At 35.2% G+C, this 18,590-nt stretch overlaps 2 protein-coding genes across 3 annotated transcripts in view; one reads left to right on the top strand and one right to left on the bottom strand.

Moving 5' to 3' along the window:
• The first annotated feature begins 281 nt into the window (after window positions 1–281).
• LOC128013497 (thioredoxin domain-containing protein 5) lies at window positions 282–12,606 on the top strand. The gene is made up of 10 exons (XM_052596537.1): window positions 282–627; window positions 1,567–1,719; window positions 1,917–2,022; window positions 2,173–2,269; window positions 5,620–5,735; window positions 5,827–5,913; window positions 7,952–8,101; window positions 8,799–8,881; window positions 9,568–9,697; window positions 11,015–12,606. Exons 1-10 carry the CDS (start codon window positions 449–451, stop codon window positions 11,135–11,137), a joined length of 1,224 nt encoding a protein of 407 aa, XP_052452497.1. The 5' UTR covers window positions 282–448; the 3' UTR covers window positions 11,138–12,606.
• The window catches only part of bmp6 (bone morphogenetic protein 6), a 46,116-nt gene continuing 40,118 nt past the window's right edge, over window positions 12,593–18,590 (bottom strand). Inside the window, exons 5-7 of one of the 2 annotated variants that reach the window (XM_052596535.1) lie at window positions 14,889–14,968; window positions 14,611–14,721; window positions 12,593–14,504 (exon numbers count right to left, since the gene is read on the bottom strand). In XM_052596535.1, the coding sequence (XP_052452495.1) occupies window positions 14,355–14,504; window positions 14,611–14,721; window positions 14,889–14,968 (341 nt within the window). In that variant the 3' untranslated portion in view covers window positions 12,593–14,354. The remainder of the gene's footprint in view (window positions 14,505–14,610; window positions 14,722–14,888; window positions 14,969–18,590) is intronic. The other variant, XM_052596536.1, reaches the window with a different exon arrangement.

Genomic DNA, 18,590 nt, shown 5'->3' with positions numbered 1-18,590 from the left:
AAAAAAAGACAAAAACTACACAATAGGCTACATGCATTTTATTGTAGCTACATATTATGTCACAGATAAGCTACGTAAAATAATTCAATAATAAATAGTATATAAATATTTATAAAATATAACCATATATAATAAAAAGTGTCTGTTGATACAGATAAATGGTGTTTTTTTTTAGAACGCTTTATATACACCTAGAATTGTGTTGTGATAATGTGTTATGTCGAGAAAACCAGTGAGTGCATGGCTCTTATCAGCCACCGTACACCGGTGCCCCGTCTGCGCAGCGTAGAGAAGGACGCCTGCGCAGTCCACTGATCTACAGCTCATACGGCTCGTTTTCACAGCTGTGCTGGTCGATATTGATGTTGTACAGATTAGCTCTGTCTGTTAGCGGCTCACTCACTCATTTAAACTCGTAGCTCCGCTTCATTCACAGGCCTGCTCAGTTATGATCATGACGCCGTTTTTAGCGAGTTTTATTTATTTGGCGCTGTTATGTAACGTTAATAGGATATGCTGTGATAATGACACAGAAGAGGATGAGCACGCCAAACACACATACACGGTGGAGATGTTCAATGATGCCGTCTCTATTGCTCCCCACTTCGTCATGTTCTACGCGCCCTGGTAAAACTGAACACTTATAACTGAATATTTTCATTATATTGAGATATATATAAAATGTTAAATGCAACGAGATCAGTGCCGTTATGTTGGTTCTGAGTTGAAATTGCTTAAATGTTTGAAGTGATTCCATTAACTCCATTAGCCACTTTAATCTACAGAGACACTCTTATAAAGTCAATTTTGGACGAAGTTTCTAATGCACGTTCATATAAAGACACGAAGGACAGCTTTTTGACATTGAGTGATGATAACAGACTCTGATAAAAAGTTAAATTCCTGCAGTCATAAAAGTTTTCGTGTACGTGGCAGAACATGAATAGCCGTGACATCAGACATCACTTCCTCATCTTAAAAAAAAAAAAAAAGTACAATGGTAGTACCATATGGTCTTTTAAACGTGATGTGGTAATACTATGGTAATGCCAGGATGTTTAAAAATAATAATAATAATGATAATAATAATAAATCTTAAATGACCACATTTCTATTTATACAGTGGTATATTACCATTTTTTTTCTTTGATGGTGTTCAGTTAAAACAGCCACAGTAGGACTACTTGAGTGGTCAAAACAAGAAGAAACAGACACAATCTGGAAGTGATTCTAAACCACTAAACAATATTCTTGAATTAATATACCATAACAATCTTAGATTTTAAACTATCCTTTTTGTTTTTCTTCTGATTACTGTATTTTATTTTACTTTTTGTTTTTATTTTATATTCATAAGTTAGAAAAAAAAAGTTTTATCTATAACGATTCAGATTTTTGCCTAAACTTAAAGCTAAAGCATTTTTTATGGAGTTTCTTTATTTTGTAGTGGCTCATCGCTCTTATTTAATGAAAAAATAATAATAATAATAATATGTGAGGGAATAAAGTAATAATAAAGTAATAAATAGTATGATAAAAGTGATTGAATATGTTTGTGGTGTGCAGGTGTGGTCACTGTCAGAGGCTGCAGCCGGCGTGGAATGAGTTGGCAGATAAATATAACAGTATGGAAGCTCCTCCAGTGTATGTGGTGAAAGTCGACTGCACAAAAGACACAAAGTTTTGCTCCAGTGAGCATGGGATCCGTGGATACCCCACGTAAGCATTTTTTCTCTTTTAGTACTGTAAATAACTAAAAAGGTGTTTCACTTATGCAGAAAGTCAGTAAAATGATTTAGATGTGTAAAAACATTTTATGTGCGTGATTTATAGTCACTTGACAGTCATGTACCTAAGGTAAAATTTCATGTGGTTTGATTAATCATTGACTGACTAACTTGGTGTTTGTTTTACAGTCTGAAGTTGTTTAAACCTGATCAGGAGGCTATAAAGTATCAGGGCCCAAGAGATCTGGAGGCGCTGGAGAGCTGGATGCTAAAAACCCTTCAGGAGGAACCTGAAGTAAGATCATAAACAGCTAAAATTACTAGAAAAAGTATCTTATGCTTAATTTTAAAAGCACTTTGTGAAGTACATGGTCATGGTTTAATTCTAAAATGTCACAATATTTCAGCACTCATTCTTATTTTGTCTTTCCCCAACTCACCCCAGGAACCCCAGACTGAACCCGAGCTGCCCAAAGTCCCTGAACCCAAACAGGGCCTGTATGAACTCGCAGCCACAAACTTCAAATCACACATCTCTAAAGGTAGTAGCCCAAAACATCTTTTAAAACTATTATATTTATGGATGCAGTCTAGGAAAAAATGCCTGAAAACATCATGACTATTAATACATTTGAACATTTTAGCTTTTTCTGTAGCTAACTACTTTTTCCATCAACTAGCAGTATAGCGCGATTAAACGCTACCTTCCTTTTGCGCTCTGAATACTGGACGTCCGATATTGTTTTTTTCACAGCTGTTGCTGATATCTTGGAAAGCAGGGGTGCTGATATAAAGCAGATATAAATTTATTACATTTTCTATTTATATTTAAGATATTTGAAATCATTTGACAAAGGATTAAAAAATAAATGAATAAAATAAACATACATACACTTTAGATAACAAAGTATTTTCCACAAATATAGGAATATTTAATAAAAATATAATTAAAAAGGAAGTGTAACACTGTAACTATCAGGGCACTCAGTATTGTTTGTGTGCATTGGGAATCATATTTTTCAAATAAAGCCGGGGTAACACTCATTTTACATGCAGTACACAGATAAAATGACATGAAATCATGAGTTTAACGTTTAAAGCGTTCAACCGACCGTCAACCAGGGAACACGTGATCATGCTGGATAAAACTGCACACTTCATAAGATCTCACAGCTGGATTTGACTAAGTCTGCAAGGTTTGTGAAATTAAATATTCATTAGCCATTAAAATATTTGCTTAAATTTAGGGCTGCACGATTAATCGCATACGATTTTCATGCGCGTCTCGTCAGTAAACCTGGTTCTGTGATTAGTACTAAATATCCATCACCTGCTTTCAAATGGAGCGGCACTTACTACACAGAGCCGTATTTCGCTGACAAGCTATGCAATAGCGCATCATACTCGCAGATGAATTGCATGCGGTTATGAACGCGATATTCCGTAGCTTGTCAAAGAACTACGACTCTGCCTCAAACACATTGGCAGAGCAGAAAAACGTATCGGCTGATATTAGAAAAATGCAAAATATCGGCCGATATATAGGTCTTTGGGATATATCGGTCAACCACTCGTTCTGACCATAGACTGTTCTGACGAGTCACGAGCCTGTAATTCATTGAAGCAGCGCACGCAGCATTGTCTTCTGACTAATCACAACCATCTGTTGTGATATGACACATCACACGGCTTTACAGTCTTTCCAATGACCAGAGATTTTCTGACGATATTGCAAAGGATGTACAGAAGTGGATATTTCATATGAATCAACTGCAATTTATGTAAAACAATGATTAAAAGACTTAAAGCACATACTGTACAGGAGGTGAATAATAGCCTAACTGATACATTTTTCTTCTTTATTGCACTCTAGATCAAATGTCTATTTTACAATGAGGAACGGTCGTAATATAATCTGTCCTTCGTTAATGCTTGAACTTCATTAGCCTATTTGAAGCGCACTTGCCATCCAGTGATTGCAAAAAGCTATGTTACATTTTAATAAACAAATAATCAGTTTTAAAATTGTTCAAAATTCACAACGAAATACAAACAATAAATACAGTTTTTTGGCACTCTTTAATGCGGGAGGCACGATTGATTTAAGCGCCTGTTCAAATGGCAAGTAACCCATTTAATCTTTCTCTTTACTGCTATAGTACATGGTGAACATTTTAACATCAAAATGTATCTTATAATGGCGCTTTCCACTGCATGGCACGGTTTGGTAAAGTTCAGTTTTGGGGTGTTTTCCACTGGGTACAGTACATGATATCTGGTACTTTTTTAGTACCACTTCGGTTGAAGTTCCAAGTGAACTGATCTGATCACGGATTGGCCGGAAAAAATTATCACAACATGCATCACTGAACTTAAGACAAACCCAACAGAACCACTATATTTAAATAAGTACAGCCAGCGAAGGTTCGAACATGGCTGTTTTAAATGAGTGAATCTTTTTTAAATAAACTTTAATTTTCAAGAATTAAAAGATAAACTAAATTTATTCCTTCATTTAATAAAAATAAACAACACAGAATTTTTGAGACAAACAGTTCATAAGGCTATTTTAAGAATAAATTTGAATAAATTAAGTTGTTTTATGCATTCAAATGTTACAATAAAACACATGGTGAGAAAAAATAAAACAGTTTGTAAGGCCCTAAGCATTCAGTTTCTTTGTTTTGTTGTAACTTTTAATAAATTGATGTGAAATTGTATGTTTCATGATTTTAATTAATTAGAAATGCTTTTTAATTAATACTATTTAATTTAACTATTAAAATGCGGTCCAGAAAAATGTAAAAAGAAACGGCGTAATACAGAAAAATTTTAAAATATTTTTTTTTTTTAATGGATTTCATAGGGAACTGCACAGGTGAACACACTCCCACCAGCAGACAGAGCGCATACATTTGAAACCCTACACCAAAACTGTAAACCTCGAAAACTGATCAGCTGGAAACACAGATTTTCATAGTCGCACGCAGTAGTTTTCATTCGCAAATGGTCGTACTCTAGAGCCCTGGGAAATGGGGTATTTCTTGAAAAAATCTTAGTGCTAAGAGTAGCATCTGGTAAAAAAAAAAAATATTCTTCATAAAATTAAAGAAAAGATCCTAGTAAAGATAAAAGTAATTCAGAAAGCATCTTAACCCTTAAAAAAGGTCTTACGGTCCAAAATTGTTTAGACTATGGACGAGGACTTTTAAGAGGCTTAAGCGTTTCTTTAAAATGGATGAAACATGAAGATGAAGAAATGTGTTTCAATGACCACCCATCCGGGATTATAATTGGGGTTAAGTTATTCCCAAAATGTTTTATGACAATAAATTTGGCATCAGAGGTGAAATATGGTCTTAGCTTTGGTATAGATTCGGCCCTGTTCTCATGCACCCTTGTAATGTTACACGTTCTGTTCGTTAGCCAAATAAATGATTCCTGTTTGGAGGAGAGGCAGGAAATGATGCTCTGACTTTGACAGAACTGTTTATGTTTCCCACCTTCAGATGTTGGAAGCACATGTTAATGTGGTAACATTGCTTAACCCTAGTAGACTGCTCACCAAAAGTTTTTGTTATACATTTTTATTTATTGTACACATCGTGCTAAATGAATATATTTCCACATCTCATAGTTGTACTGTGTGTATACCCAATGTACACAATTCATGACATTTCTTGTAACATCATATGGTTTGTGGGTGGCATCACTGTTGTGTAGATTGGCTGTGAAATGACACCGTAAATTCTCTTCTCTTTATGCATAAATGTGCAGCCTGCAACACAGTCTGTGATCATTTTGATCAGTTATGAGTTTTTATGCGTTATCTTACTTCAGACACGGATTCTCTTTCATTTTGAGGCTGTAACCCTGCAATTCACCTCTACAGGTTCTCACTTTGTGAAGTTCTATGCACCATGGTGTGGGCACTGCAAAGCTATGGCTCCTATATGGGAACAGCTCGCCACCAGCTTCGAGCATTCAGACAGTGTCAAGATCGGCAAGGTGAGAGAGGCCATTGTGGTTTATCTCATGTTTCTTTTATACTTCAAACTGACTTCGGTTTTCTGATATTTACATGTTTTGCTTGCAAAAGGTGGATTGCACACAGCACTATGAGGTGTGTTCAGATAATCAGGTTCGTGGTTATCCCACGCTGCTCTTCTTCACTGATGGAGAGAAGGTAAGGAAATCTAAAGTGGCATAATTTCTTATGTATTAATGTGTATACATTATACTTGTCAAAAGTTTGGGGTTGATAGGATTTTATTTTTTGAAAGTCTCATACTCAAGACATTTAATTAATTCATATATATAAAAAATTGTAATGAACTATTTTCCATTTTAATGTGTTAAAATTGAATTTATTCTTGCGATGGCAAAGCTGAATTTTCAGCTCTCATCTTCAATGTCACACAAAAGTCACTTAGTTATTTAGTATAATTTTGCCAGTAAAAGTTTTAGAATTCTCATCATATGGTAATGTAAAAAAAATGAGTATGTGTGTGTGTGTGTGTATATATATATATATATATATATATATATATATATATATATATATTTGTGTGTGTATATATATGTATAGATGCAGAAATATGTGTGTATATACGTATATATGTGTGTGTGTATATATGCATATATATATATATGTGTGTGTGTATATATATATATATATATATATATATATATATATATATATATATATATATATATATATAATATATACACATACACTAGGGCTGTCAAAAAATAGCGTGTTAACGACGTTAATTAGTTTTTTGTCGTTAATTACGTCAAATTTTTTAACGCATTTCACGCATGCGCAGTGTGACAAATTATTCAGGTCAGGAAAGTCTCGTTGATCTCAGAATTTTCAAGATAGTAAAAAACAGCGGCGAGCTCCGCGACGAAAACACAGAAGAAGCTTAAGGTTTTACCCCAGTTACTCTCAAATACATTCATGCCAAGCTCGATAAACTGAGACGACTTTTGTAGTTGATACGCTGGAGCTTCTTCCTGTTATAGCGTCCTGTGTTTCACACAGCGCATGCGCAGAACGCCTACATGCAATGCAGTGAAAATTACAGCTGTTTGAAAAAGCATATGCATTTTTACTTGGTTTTACTGGCACTTGAAGCCTTCAGAACGTGAAAATATCAATCCTAAAGTATTGTGGCAGAGCAAATGAACACCTCCCAAAAACAAGAGTGCCCAGAGTGCAGAGGGCGCATGTTTGTGTTTCTGAGTTCATTCTTTCGAGTTTCTCTATGCATAATTTCATAGATATGTGGTTATATTTAACCACTGGTTCACCTAAAACTCTTACACTATGTGTAGTTAAATGGTATGGTTTGATATAGTGCTCAGGTAAATTTGATTAAGTAAATGTTAAACTTTTGAAATTCTGAAAAAAAGAACCACATATTGATGAATCCATACATGAAAATTATGTATCTGTGTCCTGTTATTTATCTTTTGGTATGCATTTCAGAAAAAAAAAAAAAAATGGTTAGGATTCAGGTGTAATTGCAAATAGTGATTAATCCTGATTAATCCACTGAAAATTCTGATTAATTTGATTAAAAATTTTAATCATTTGACAGCCCTAATTTATACGTATATATACGTATATATGTGTGTGTATATGTATGTATGTGTATATACATACACACGTGTCATATACATATATAAAATACTTTTTTTTTTACTACTTTTTTTTTTTACCATGAAAATAGCCTAAGATTACATTAGATAAAAATATACTACTATTAAGTGTCATGCAATCCTTCAGAGATAAGTCTAATATGCTTCTTTTTTTATTACCATTGATACTGGAAGTTGCTTAATCTGCTGCTGTTTTTATTTTATTTTTTTATGGGAAATGTGATGAATGCAATGTTCAAAAGAACATGTTGTCATTATTTACTGCCCCTTTTGATCAGTTTAATATGTCCTTGCTGAATAAAAAAAAAAAAAACTTACCCAGATGTTGCCCTTTTTTTCTTTTTCTTTTCAGATATTCTATTGCTTTTTCTGTGCTTCCTATATCGTCGCAACCATGAACCATGCACTATTTTTCACTTGTAAAATTGTAATGTTCCCATATAAGTGAATCAAATTGTAACTAGATGTTATGAATTAAGAATGGTAATACAAGTCTTATAGTAGTCACAGTTAAACTAAGCAATAACTGTAACTATGCACATGCTGTGTGTTTTTAGGTTGATCAGTACAGAGGAAAGCGTGATCTGGACTCATTTAAAGAGTTTGTTGATAATCACGTAAAAGCTGCTGAATCTAAAGATGAGCCTGTGAAAGAGGAGGAGCATGCTCACGAAATCCCACCTAGCGATGAACCTGAAAAACAAGAGGTGGGTGTCTGTTTTTGTTTTCTCACAACGCAAATTTAGTTTGCAGTTTCCTAGTTGGAACCATCAATATTTAATTCGTTTGTGTGTGCAGGCAGATGTTTGAACGGCGAGCTGCAGAATTTGGCCTGTAGACACAAATCTGCATCTTGAAACTGAGCTAGTAATTATGGGCAGAGCAGCTATTTCCTCCTGCTGATGCAAATGTGCATGTGTGCGTGCGCGTGGGTTGGTGGGCCGGAGTGGAACTTAAAGAGCTGTTATTTTGTTTTGTTAATTGGCTTTCCTGTCTAAGCTTTTCTTTTATAAAGGGATTTTGGCTGGATGGAATTGTTGGATGGCTAAATAGTGTCCCTCAAGAGCTCTGTTTTAGAGTTCTTTTTTTTTTTTTTTTTGTTGGAGGATTATTTTAAAAGATCGTGAACCATTTATGGTTCCCTTGAGATGAGACCTTGCTCTTAAACAAATGTTATGTTCAGAACTGGTGTTGTAATTAAGGAAACCATCCAGTGAGGGGTATTTAAACTTCAGCAGGATATGAACACCTGTGGGAATTCTCTAGGGGTTTTACTATGAGTATGATCTGCCTTATGAAACATCAGTGCTAATTGACACATTAGTTAACAAGAAATTTGATGTTTAAGTTAAATGCGTACAAAATGTGTTGCCACTAATTTTTTTGTTTTTTTGTTTCTCTCAGTCTAATGTTCTGGTATTGACTGATAGCAACTTTGACGAGACTGTTGCCAAAGGACTCTCCTTCATCAAGTTCTATGCTCCATGGTAAGTGTTAGCGGGGTTTCATTTCTCATTTCACATTGGTACTTTATTAATAGTCTAGTAGCAGTGGGGCTGTCTGTTATGACAAATAATTAATTTTTAATAAAAAAAACAAACATATACATTTTTTATTTCCAGTTAGTAATCAAATTAAACTTTTTATTTTATTTTTTTATGCTTGGTTAGTTTTTTGTTTTCCCGTTAAATATGTAAATGAGCTATATTGTCTCAATCTTGATCTTGAGACTTGTTGTCTATCTGAAAATGTTCTGATTGGCTTTAAGTTGTTGAATGTTGAACGCAGTTGTAAAATGCAGTCTATTCAAAAATATATGTATTGTTATTATTGAACAGCTTTGCAGAATTTTTTTTTTTTTTTTTTTGTATTGAGTTAGTTTTGAGTTTTGAAAATTTTTATCGTAATCTTTTGTGTAATTATCACAAACCTTTTGATTCTCCATTAAATAACCCTTTCGATCTATATTGCCAAGCCCTGTGCAGTGACAGACACGCATGTGTTTGTGTGTATATCCACTTGCGCGCACACAGTGTACTCCCCTCCTCTATCTGTTCCTCTTATCATCTTAATGTTTCCTTAGTGGCTGATCAAAAGACCCGCCACTCCCTGATTGGCTGAGCTTATCCTCTGTTGTTCAGCGACTCACGCAATGTGTGTTTCTGTATTTAAGGTGTGGTCACTGCAAAAACCTGGCCCCTACCTGGGATGATCTATCTAAAAAGGAGTTTCCTGGACTGGCTGATGTGAAGATTGCTAAAGTGGACTGCACCGTGGAGAGATCGGTCTGCAACAGATACTCTGTGAGTGCAGCTCATTTAGTCTGGATCTCAGTCACATTTTTATTCCCTGATGGGTGGCAGCAAGAGTAACAAGTAGGGATGTGCTTGAATAGTGAATTTGTATTCAGAAAGGCACGGAAAACTAATAATGCATTCTATGGAGCCACTAAAAGGACATGGTTAGCCGCTTGCTACGGGTTGCTTTTTAAATGTTCACTCACACATAAACAGAGAGAGGTAAGGAGAGATGACTGATAGGATGATGACGAATGATTTGCACATCCTGAGCACCACTGACAAACATCTAATCTTATGAAATGTGTGGGAAGTACTGCCATTCTGTAGTAGAGTAGGCTACGTGTGAACGAGAATCTGGAAAGTGAAAGTAAAAGGCAAACGAGCAATCATAATTGATCGCAATGTCCTGCATATGAATAACATCTCCCTGATTCCCGCAGTTTACATACAGGATAATTACCCAACAATATAATTGTAAGAGAAAGCCTTGCAATATATTTTTCTTTTATATTTCGTATTTTTATGGCCTTTTAGGGGTGTCATAGTATAGTACACGTCATTACCTTTCCGAATACCGGATTCAGTCACATCCCTAGTAAACAAGTCTTGTGGATGTTTGAGGGATGGGGTCAACATAACTTCATATTAGTGGCACTTTTTTTTTAAGCTTGTTCCAAAAACTTGTGTGCTGCCTTTGTCTACAATGAATGGAAAATGTAACAAAAGTTTCTATACAGGTTTCAGTTTAATTCCATCTGAGTCTAGTTACAAATCCTTTCTTTAATGATTTTTTTAATACTTTTGATGACACAAAGTTCCTTTTTTTGTTTTTTTAAGTACATACACAATAAAAAGTTCCAGTTTTTAATGGTTTATTAGTGAACAATTAGATCTGATATTTTAGCTGCTTTTTGCCTCGAAAGCTGAAATTTTGTTAAATTATAAACAAACTAAATTATCCTCATATCTAGACTGATTTGGAGCACTCTCGGCATGGTGTGACTCAATGTGACCAACTACTTCCATCTACACTTTGAAGTGTGTATCCTATCCACACTTTTCTATCCTTGAGTTGAGAGTGGCAGTAAGCAACAAAAATGAAGCAGGTCACATAACAAAGCATGATGGATCTGTTCTAGTACATCCAGATTATATGCAATCATGCTATATAGAACATACTTATTTCACATTTAAAATAATATTTCAGACCAACGAGAGAACAACAAATGTTGCAGTTTGGATGCATTTTGGCTTGGCTTCATGTTTAAATCCTTCACACAGTCTAAATGTCTGTAAATATATGGTTATTGTTCTCTATAGGTGCGTGGATACCCAACTCTCCTGATGTTCCGGGCGGGGCAACAGGGGGAGGAGCATAATGGAGGGCGGGACTTAGAGAGCTTGCACAATTTTGTCATGAAGCATGCGAGAGATGAGCTGTAACTCCCTCATTTTCCACACAACAACACTATCTACATTTACCATACAGTCAAAAGGACTTTTTTCTTCATTTCTGTCCCTCACCTGCTTCCACATGATAAAATGTGAATGTACATGTCATCTCAGATCAGTTGACGAGATTATTAGCGATTGCAACTACAGACTTTTGATTTTGACTTTCTCCATTAAAATAACAGTAGTATGATTTCAAAAAGAGCATTACATCATTTAAGGTGCATATTTTGTCAGTTATATTTGAGGAAATTCAGCTTAATTTGCTATCAGCTGAGAAAATATGACCTCAGGGAGACTGTTTTTTTTTTTTGTTGTTTTTTTTTTTATACCTCCAATCAATGTAAAACATTATGAGATACACACTTGCAAACAGCACTTTGACCATGTACGGGGTTTTTCTGTTGGAGTTTCAAATGTTTCTGTTGTGGTCTTAGGTTTTGAAATGGTTGTATAATTCAGAAGATTAAAACAATTATGAAATAAACCAGACTAAGGTAGTTTGTTAGCTAGACTTGGAGACCTGTTTAAACCAGTCAAGACCAAGATGGATTAGCTGGTTCAGATAGTTGGCCATAATTATCTAACCAGGCCAGTCTTAACAAGTTTGATGGCCAGCAAACCACATTAGGCTGGTTTAACAGCTTTGATTAATTTGTCTTATAAATCTTCTTAAATTTTCTTATAGGCATATGAATGGGGTAAATACATTTAGACATATCCCCAATATTGCCATTATGTAATCCTTTTTTCTTTTTTTTTTCTCAACACTCAGCAAAGTAAAACAATGCAAAATAGATAATTTTTTGCTGTATAATGACGGTTTATGGAAATATGGTTTACTTAACAGTAAAGGTTGTGAAAGGTTAAAGCATTTATGGTACAGTATTTTTTGTTTTTTATTATTATTCTGCATTTTTCCTTTGATTAGGTTTGTCTTTTAGACTCCGTTTGAGACACACTTTTTTTTCTCTCTCTGTAATTCAGTCTTTATGGCTTTCACATGCCGGTCAACCACTTTTAATATTATTAGTGAAATGCTTAAAACGCTTTGTGATGGTGAAATTCAGAGACACTAGCGTCGCCTGGTATCATTGCTTGAAGAATGCTGATAGACTTGTATGTGTTCTCTGATGCTCTCCAGTGGTTTCATTGATTTAAACAAATGTAATCTAAATTTTTCCTTTCAAATATTCCCACACTGAGATGTTTATTTTTCTCTTTTACTGGATCTGAAAGAGAAGGAAGGGAAAAGCAATCAGAGAAACCGCATATATTCAGTGAAGTCTTTATGGGAGGCACATGGTCAAGGCTGAACTCACTGAAAAATGCAGTATTTTTGTCCTGTGCGAGAGGGGTACACTCACTCTCTGGGTTGTTGTGTTTTTTTTTTGTTGTTGTTTTTTACAAAAACAGGCATTTTGTGACACATTTCATAATAAAATGTCTTTTTCCAAAAATAGCGGTTTTTAATTTTTCCTTTACTTTTGTTTTATGATCTCTGTGCTATATGATTCATAAAAAGGACAATAAATAAACTGTGAAATGTACAAGTATTTACACAAGCTGGTTAAGACGTAAACAGCAGTTTATGGGAGGTATGTGATATAACTAGGAAAAGGTACAATATTTGGAAAATTGTTATACTTTTACTACCCTCAAATTCAATTCTTGCTGCAGAATTTGAGTACAGATAAGCCTGTTGACAACCAACAGTACAACTCAATACCATAGTGATATGGCCACTGTCAATGTGAACCAACAGTTAAGGTTTGGCTGGCAGGCATGGTCTTGTTGGCTTATTGGGGTCATGTGCCAGTGAGATGAATGGAAATGCAAACAGCATTAAAATTTGACTAAACGTTACTGAATTATTTGGTTTAAAGTATTGGTATAAAAATTGAAGTGATTATCGATTCTCAAATTACATTGGGCAAATACGAAATATATTGCAACAATGCTGATAATAGACCTATGTTGCCTGTCCAGCAAGAGTTTTGTACCATTCAATGGCTCACAGTGAAAAAAAAAAAAAAAAAAAAAAGAATGGACAGCTGCAATCAAAACAAAACAATGTTTGACAATAAATAGACATGAGATGGTGGAAAATCTACAGCCCATGTGAGTATGATGGCACAGAATACAGTTTTGTCACTGAAAAACCTTGGATTATTTGTAGGTCCTTGTGTATTATGGGAAGTTTTGGATGTAGCCCATCCGAGGTGCAGGTGTTGCAGGGAAATTATAGATCTGCGGCATCAAATAACAGTTCCATCCTTGGAACGGCAGCATAATGGTTCCGTTCTTTGAGTTCTGTTGAAGTGTGTAACCACTCGCTCTGACTCACAGATGCAAACCACAGGTAGTGCAGAGCAAATATTGAGAAACTTAAAATAATTTGATTTTTTTTTAGACCTAAAATAGAGTCCTGTGGGTTCAAGTGACTTCATCAAAAATACACAAAGCAGTAGAAAGTTTCCTGTTCTGATTTCTGTGCTTTGGGACATAGTAATTTATAAGTTTCCGATCTAAAAGAGGTCATATAATGAGGAATCAAAGTTTCTTTTGAAATAAAAAAAGCTACAGTAACTTTCAGAACTCAGACTGTCTATTTATATTGGGGAGGAAGTTCCTGAAAGTTGCAAAAAAAAAAAAAAAATGTTTTGTTCTGAACTTCTGGAACTTTCAAACATTAGAAAGATACAAAGTCTAGTGTTAAAGGCAAAGCAGCAAAAAAAAAAAAAAAAAAGTATCCCGTTTAATTCCAAGGATCAGATTGTGGGTGGGGAAAAAGTCACAAAGAACTGATTTGACTGTTTTAGTAGACCTTGCTTAGAAAATGAAATTATAGTGTTATGATGCAACCCCTTTAAATATTTGATAAGTGAAACATAATTTTAAATACAGACTGCATTTTAGCTCATAATTTACATGATCTGTATGTGTCTTTGTTTCAAACTTAAGGCTTCAAGTTCATTTTCTGTTTATAGATTCACATGAACATCCTCTTGGCAGTTTGTAGGATCCGAAATGTCACGAGAAATGGCCATGTGTGTAAAAATGAGAAGCAGCAAACTTGGATCCACCGTCGAGACATTCTCTCAGTTTTTTTTTCATTATGCTCGCTTTTCGCATCTGACTTTATTTCGTTTTGTCAGTCCTGTCTCTGCGGTGCAGCGGTCGGGCAGGGCGACACGTGTCCCTTGTGTCAGTGGCAGCCGCATGCGCGCACCACCATGTTCTTGTATTTTTTCAGAATGACGTTGGAGTTGTCGTCATAGTAGAGCACGGAGATTGCATGCAGTTTGGTGGGAGCGCAGCATGGCTTTGGAACGTTCTCTGGATTCATCAGATGGACCTGAAAAGTGGAGCAAGATATGTTTTTTATACTCACTGCTGTGAAATAAATGTTAAAAATACTATTTCTGTTAAGTCTGGTATTTATTTTATAAAGCAGAACTCACCAGTGTCTGTACTATCGCATGATTAGTAGCATTCATATGGGCGTTTAGGGGAAAAGAACATTCTCCATCACAGTAGTTTGCTGCATAGCCCTCGGGTGCAATAATCCAGTCCTGACAAACACATATATTTAAATCAAAAGGGATACTCACACTAAAAATAATCTTAAAATAGATTAAACACTCATTCGGGATAATTATTAATAATTTGTTTTCTATCCAAACAAACAACCACTGAAGGCTGATCCAGTTAGGATTATGCAAATAATCTTCATCTTTACCTGCCAGCCCAGTTCTCTGAAGCTGACGTACAGTTCATGCTTTCTGCAGGCGGTCTTCTGATCACTGCTGTTGTAATCTGCTATATACAGAGAAGAGAGACATCAACGGCTGCTAAGGCACAGTATAACATTCACATTTTTTTAATTTTATTTTATATTTTCAAAGTAAATTGGTCTTAAAGGGACCCCTTGTGAAAAAGAAGTGTGCTTAATTGTAAGGCATAGTAAAAAAATGCAGTTGCAGATCAAATAAATACACATTTAAAACGTACTATGTAATAATGTTATTGTATATGTTAAAGTTAAATATTGGACTTGAAAGTACAGTTGAAATAATGTTTTAATAGTCTTTTGTTGAACTTTAAAGAAGTACACTTTGTTTTGATGTGTTGACTAACATACCAAAGCACAGGTAAAGTTCATGATTATAATTTGAACTGTTAACAGTGAGTTATTTGTGTGCAGACACATAGGTGCTTAACTGTAAACTCAAAAATCAAGGTTTAAGCACTCTAAAAATTTAACCGATGCATTTTTGTCTTCAAAAAAAATGAAGGGCCATGGTGCAGGAAGAGGAAACATCTTTGGCCAGAGAGCTCTTTTGAATGTCCCGAGTCAATGTGGTGGTAACATCACAATAGATGCTGCAATCACGCAGAATGGGGTCTTCCACTGGCATGCAAAAATAGGTCCTTACAACACCAACCAGATACGTTTTTTAGACAGACTTAGCAGTGCACGGACTAGATGTCTGGTCCCATTATTCCTGAACCTCCCACAACACTCTCCTTTCCTTTCCTTACCCCTTCTGCATGGCAGTTGAAGGTTTATGACCCTATGTGTTGTTTGACCTAATCAATGCAGAGTCTGTGTAAGGATGGATTCGCCATTTGAGAAGATCCTTCTCTCACTGTTTTGCAAGGGAAGATATTGACTGTGATATTGATGAATTGGACATACCCAGCTATATGAAGAGATGATGCTAAGGTGTTTTTAACTAATTTCCACAAAAGCTTATGTACTACTGTATATTGTATTTGGAATACGTTCTGATTTTCAGTTCAAAATGCAGCCTAATTGCAAGGATGTACTGAAAGATTTTACAATGTGGTGCGAAATAAATATTTTCATGAATGGGCAGTACTTGTCTCGTGTCTCGTTTTTGGAACTTTTGGTGTTCATGTACTTTAAGAATATAAAAAAAAAATAAAAAAAACTGCATCAAAAATAGAAATGTAAAAAGTGTTTCAGATTGTGCCATATGGTACCAAAATTAGGTTTTGTAAAATTATTGTAAAGTTTTGAATGAAGTGCTTCATTTTGCAAAAGACCTCAGATGTTCTGATGTGTGTGTGTGTGTGTGTGTGTGTTAATTGTGTGTGTAGTGTTTTCACAAAATGAGCCTTGTTTTTAAAATTGTGTTGTAAAAAACTGTAAAGTGTATTATTTCCATAATAAGTACTCTTTCCAAATAAATCCAAATTGCAGCATGGCAGCCTCACTTTTTACCTTCATTGCATACAATGAAAATAAATAGTGACTGGGGATATATTTTTAGCCTTACATTGTCTTTGTGCTACATGTAAGAAAGTCAGTCGTACAGATACAGAAGACATTTATTGCCAATCTGCTGAAAATATTTTGGTGCACTTTTAACCAACAGGGTGCCTTAAAATTTCCTGTTAATCCTGTCAGTGTCACAACACATTTGCAGTGCAACATATGTGATAATGTGTCCAATACAAGTCACTGTCAACAACATTTAAAGGTTTGTTGTTTTGTTTTTTTAATAATCTGTGCTGCCCCACCCTTGTGTCCTGTTAGCTGTATGTCAGCAGCAGGTAGGTTTGGGTTTTCTGAAGGGGAAGGTCATCTCTGGCACTGACTCTTGCTCTGAATTCAAACTCTGACACATTCTTTCCACTGGTGTGCTCATATGTACTTTTTTTTTTTTAAATTTTTGCTAAGTGCAGTGGAGTGGGAGAGGAGAGAGAAAGCTATGATATCAGTTCAGACCAGCTGCATTCCCTTCCTGTTTTTTTGAATTCCCTTCCCAAAGAGCAGCACTTTGCCCATCCATAGATCAAGACATGTCATTGAAGACGAGTAGTTAGAAGAGGTGCCACTTCTATAGCATTCGACCAAACTTACCCTCCAATCCCATAAACAACACACTTTTGCCTTTTCTGAGAACGTACTTGCTGTTACACTGTTTGTTTTCTTTTTAAACAAGCTGCTGAAGCCTCCCTAATGAAACCATACTGTAATTCATTACTGTAATGACATTATGATGTAAGTAAATTAAATTTACTGCTCTTGTAAAACAAGTTAAAAGGATATGTTGATTCAGCATGACAACGAAAATCTGTTATTTAATACAGCTAAGAAAATCAACTGATAAATGCACCTGTTAGAATAAATGTTTAACACTTTAATTGTGTATTTAGTAATGTACAAATGTGTGACACAACAAATGTTTTTTTTTTTTTCCTCCCCTGCTTACAGCACACACATTTTTTTTTCCCCCTAAGTTTGTACAATGAGATCACATTTGCAGGAAACACATTGTAGGACATTAGATGAAAAACGCTCTAGGGGGTTGTCTAAATTACACTAGCTTATGACAGGGGTACCCCAGGGCTCAATACTTGGCACCTTTCTCAATATACGCAATAAATGCAACTTAGCCAGCCTGGCAATTCAACAAAATATAATAGTCCATCTGGGCACAATAACACTAACAACATCCAAGTCAGTCATTAACCTGGTGGTAGAGTTTAATGAAGAGCTTAACATTACCCACTACATTGCTAAGACTGCCTAGCCAGGCAGATCTGCATTCTTCAATGTCACCAAGATCAGATCTTTCCCCTTGTTTAAACCCGTTGCCGTTTTAAGACTGGACTACTGTAGTGCTTTATTAGGCAACCTTCCAGCTAGCGCAATTAATTCAAAAGATCCAGAATCCAGACCAGTGGTACCATCACAACCAGGCATCTTTCCAAAACATTCACACCCACTTGGTGAAATGATCTTCGACACTCCACCCGAGCAGCTGAATCCCTCACAACAAGACACAGGACTTCCCTGAGCACTTGATATGCAACCATCTACACTGCAGAACCCTCTGACCCTCACAATACTGTACTATATATTTACTTATAGGTTGCTTTGAATAAAATGATCTAGTGAATAAGTTAAGCAAATGAACAAGAATCAAACCCAGCTACTTATAATTTAACTAGACATTCTACATATGCAAATGAATTATACAATTTACACAAATACTTTTTTGTGTCAAATGATACTTGATAATGCAGAAAGATAATTATTTAACTAAAGCAGTGGTTCTCGATATTTAGATTGAACAAAGTTTGCATTGCATATGTCCTGTGTTTAAATATAATTTGATTATCTTTGAAATAAGTGAGTTTTTTTCAATATAATTGCAAAAATCTTTCAAATTTAGGCAAATTGAACACATTTACAAAAGGGACAAATGCCATAAAATGGGGGGAACCTATATTCAGCTAAAAAAAAACTTTCCTTAAACATTGTCTATGAGTAATGTAGAGTAGAAATTAAGGCTGTAACTGAAACCACATGGTGACTGTGTAGGCACATCTCTGAGGTCATTCTAAGTACTCAGCAATCATCCAGTGCTAAGGTGTTTCCCACTTTCTCCTTTATGAAGAACGTTTG

The sequence above is a fragment of the Carassius gibelio genome, chromosome B24, assembly GCF_023724105.1.
Source record: "Carassius gibelio isolate Cgi1373 ecotype wild population from Czech Republic chromosome B24, carGib1.2-hapl.c, whole genome shotgun sequence".
NCBI classification, from domain to species: Eukaryota; Metazoa; Chordata; class Actinopteri; order Cypriniformes; family Cyprinidae; genus Carassius; species Carassius gibelio.
The sequence above is the reverse complement of the archived record's forward strand: the minus strand, read 5'-3'. Positions and strand labels throughout refer to the sequence as shown.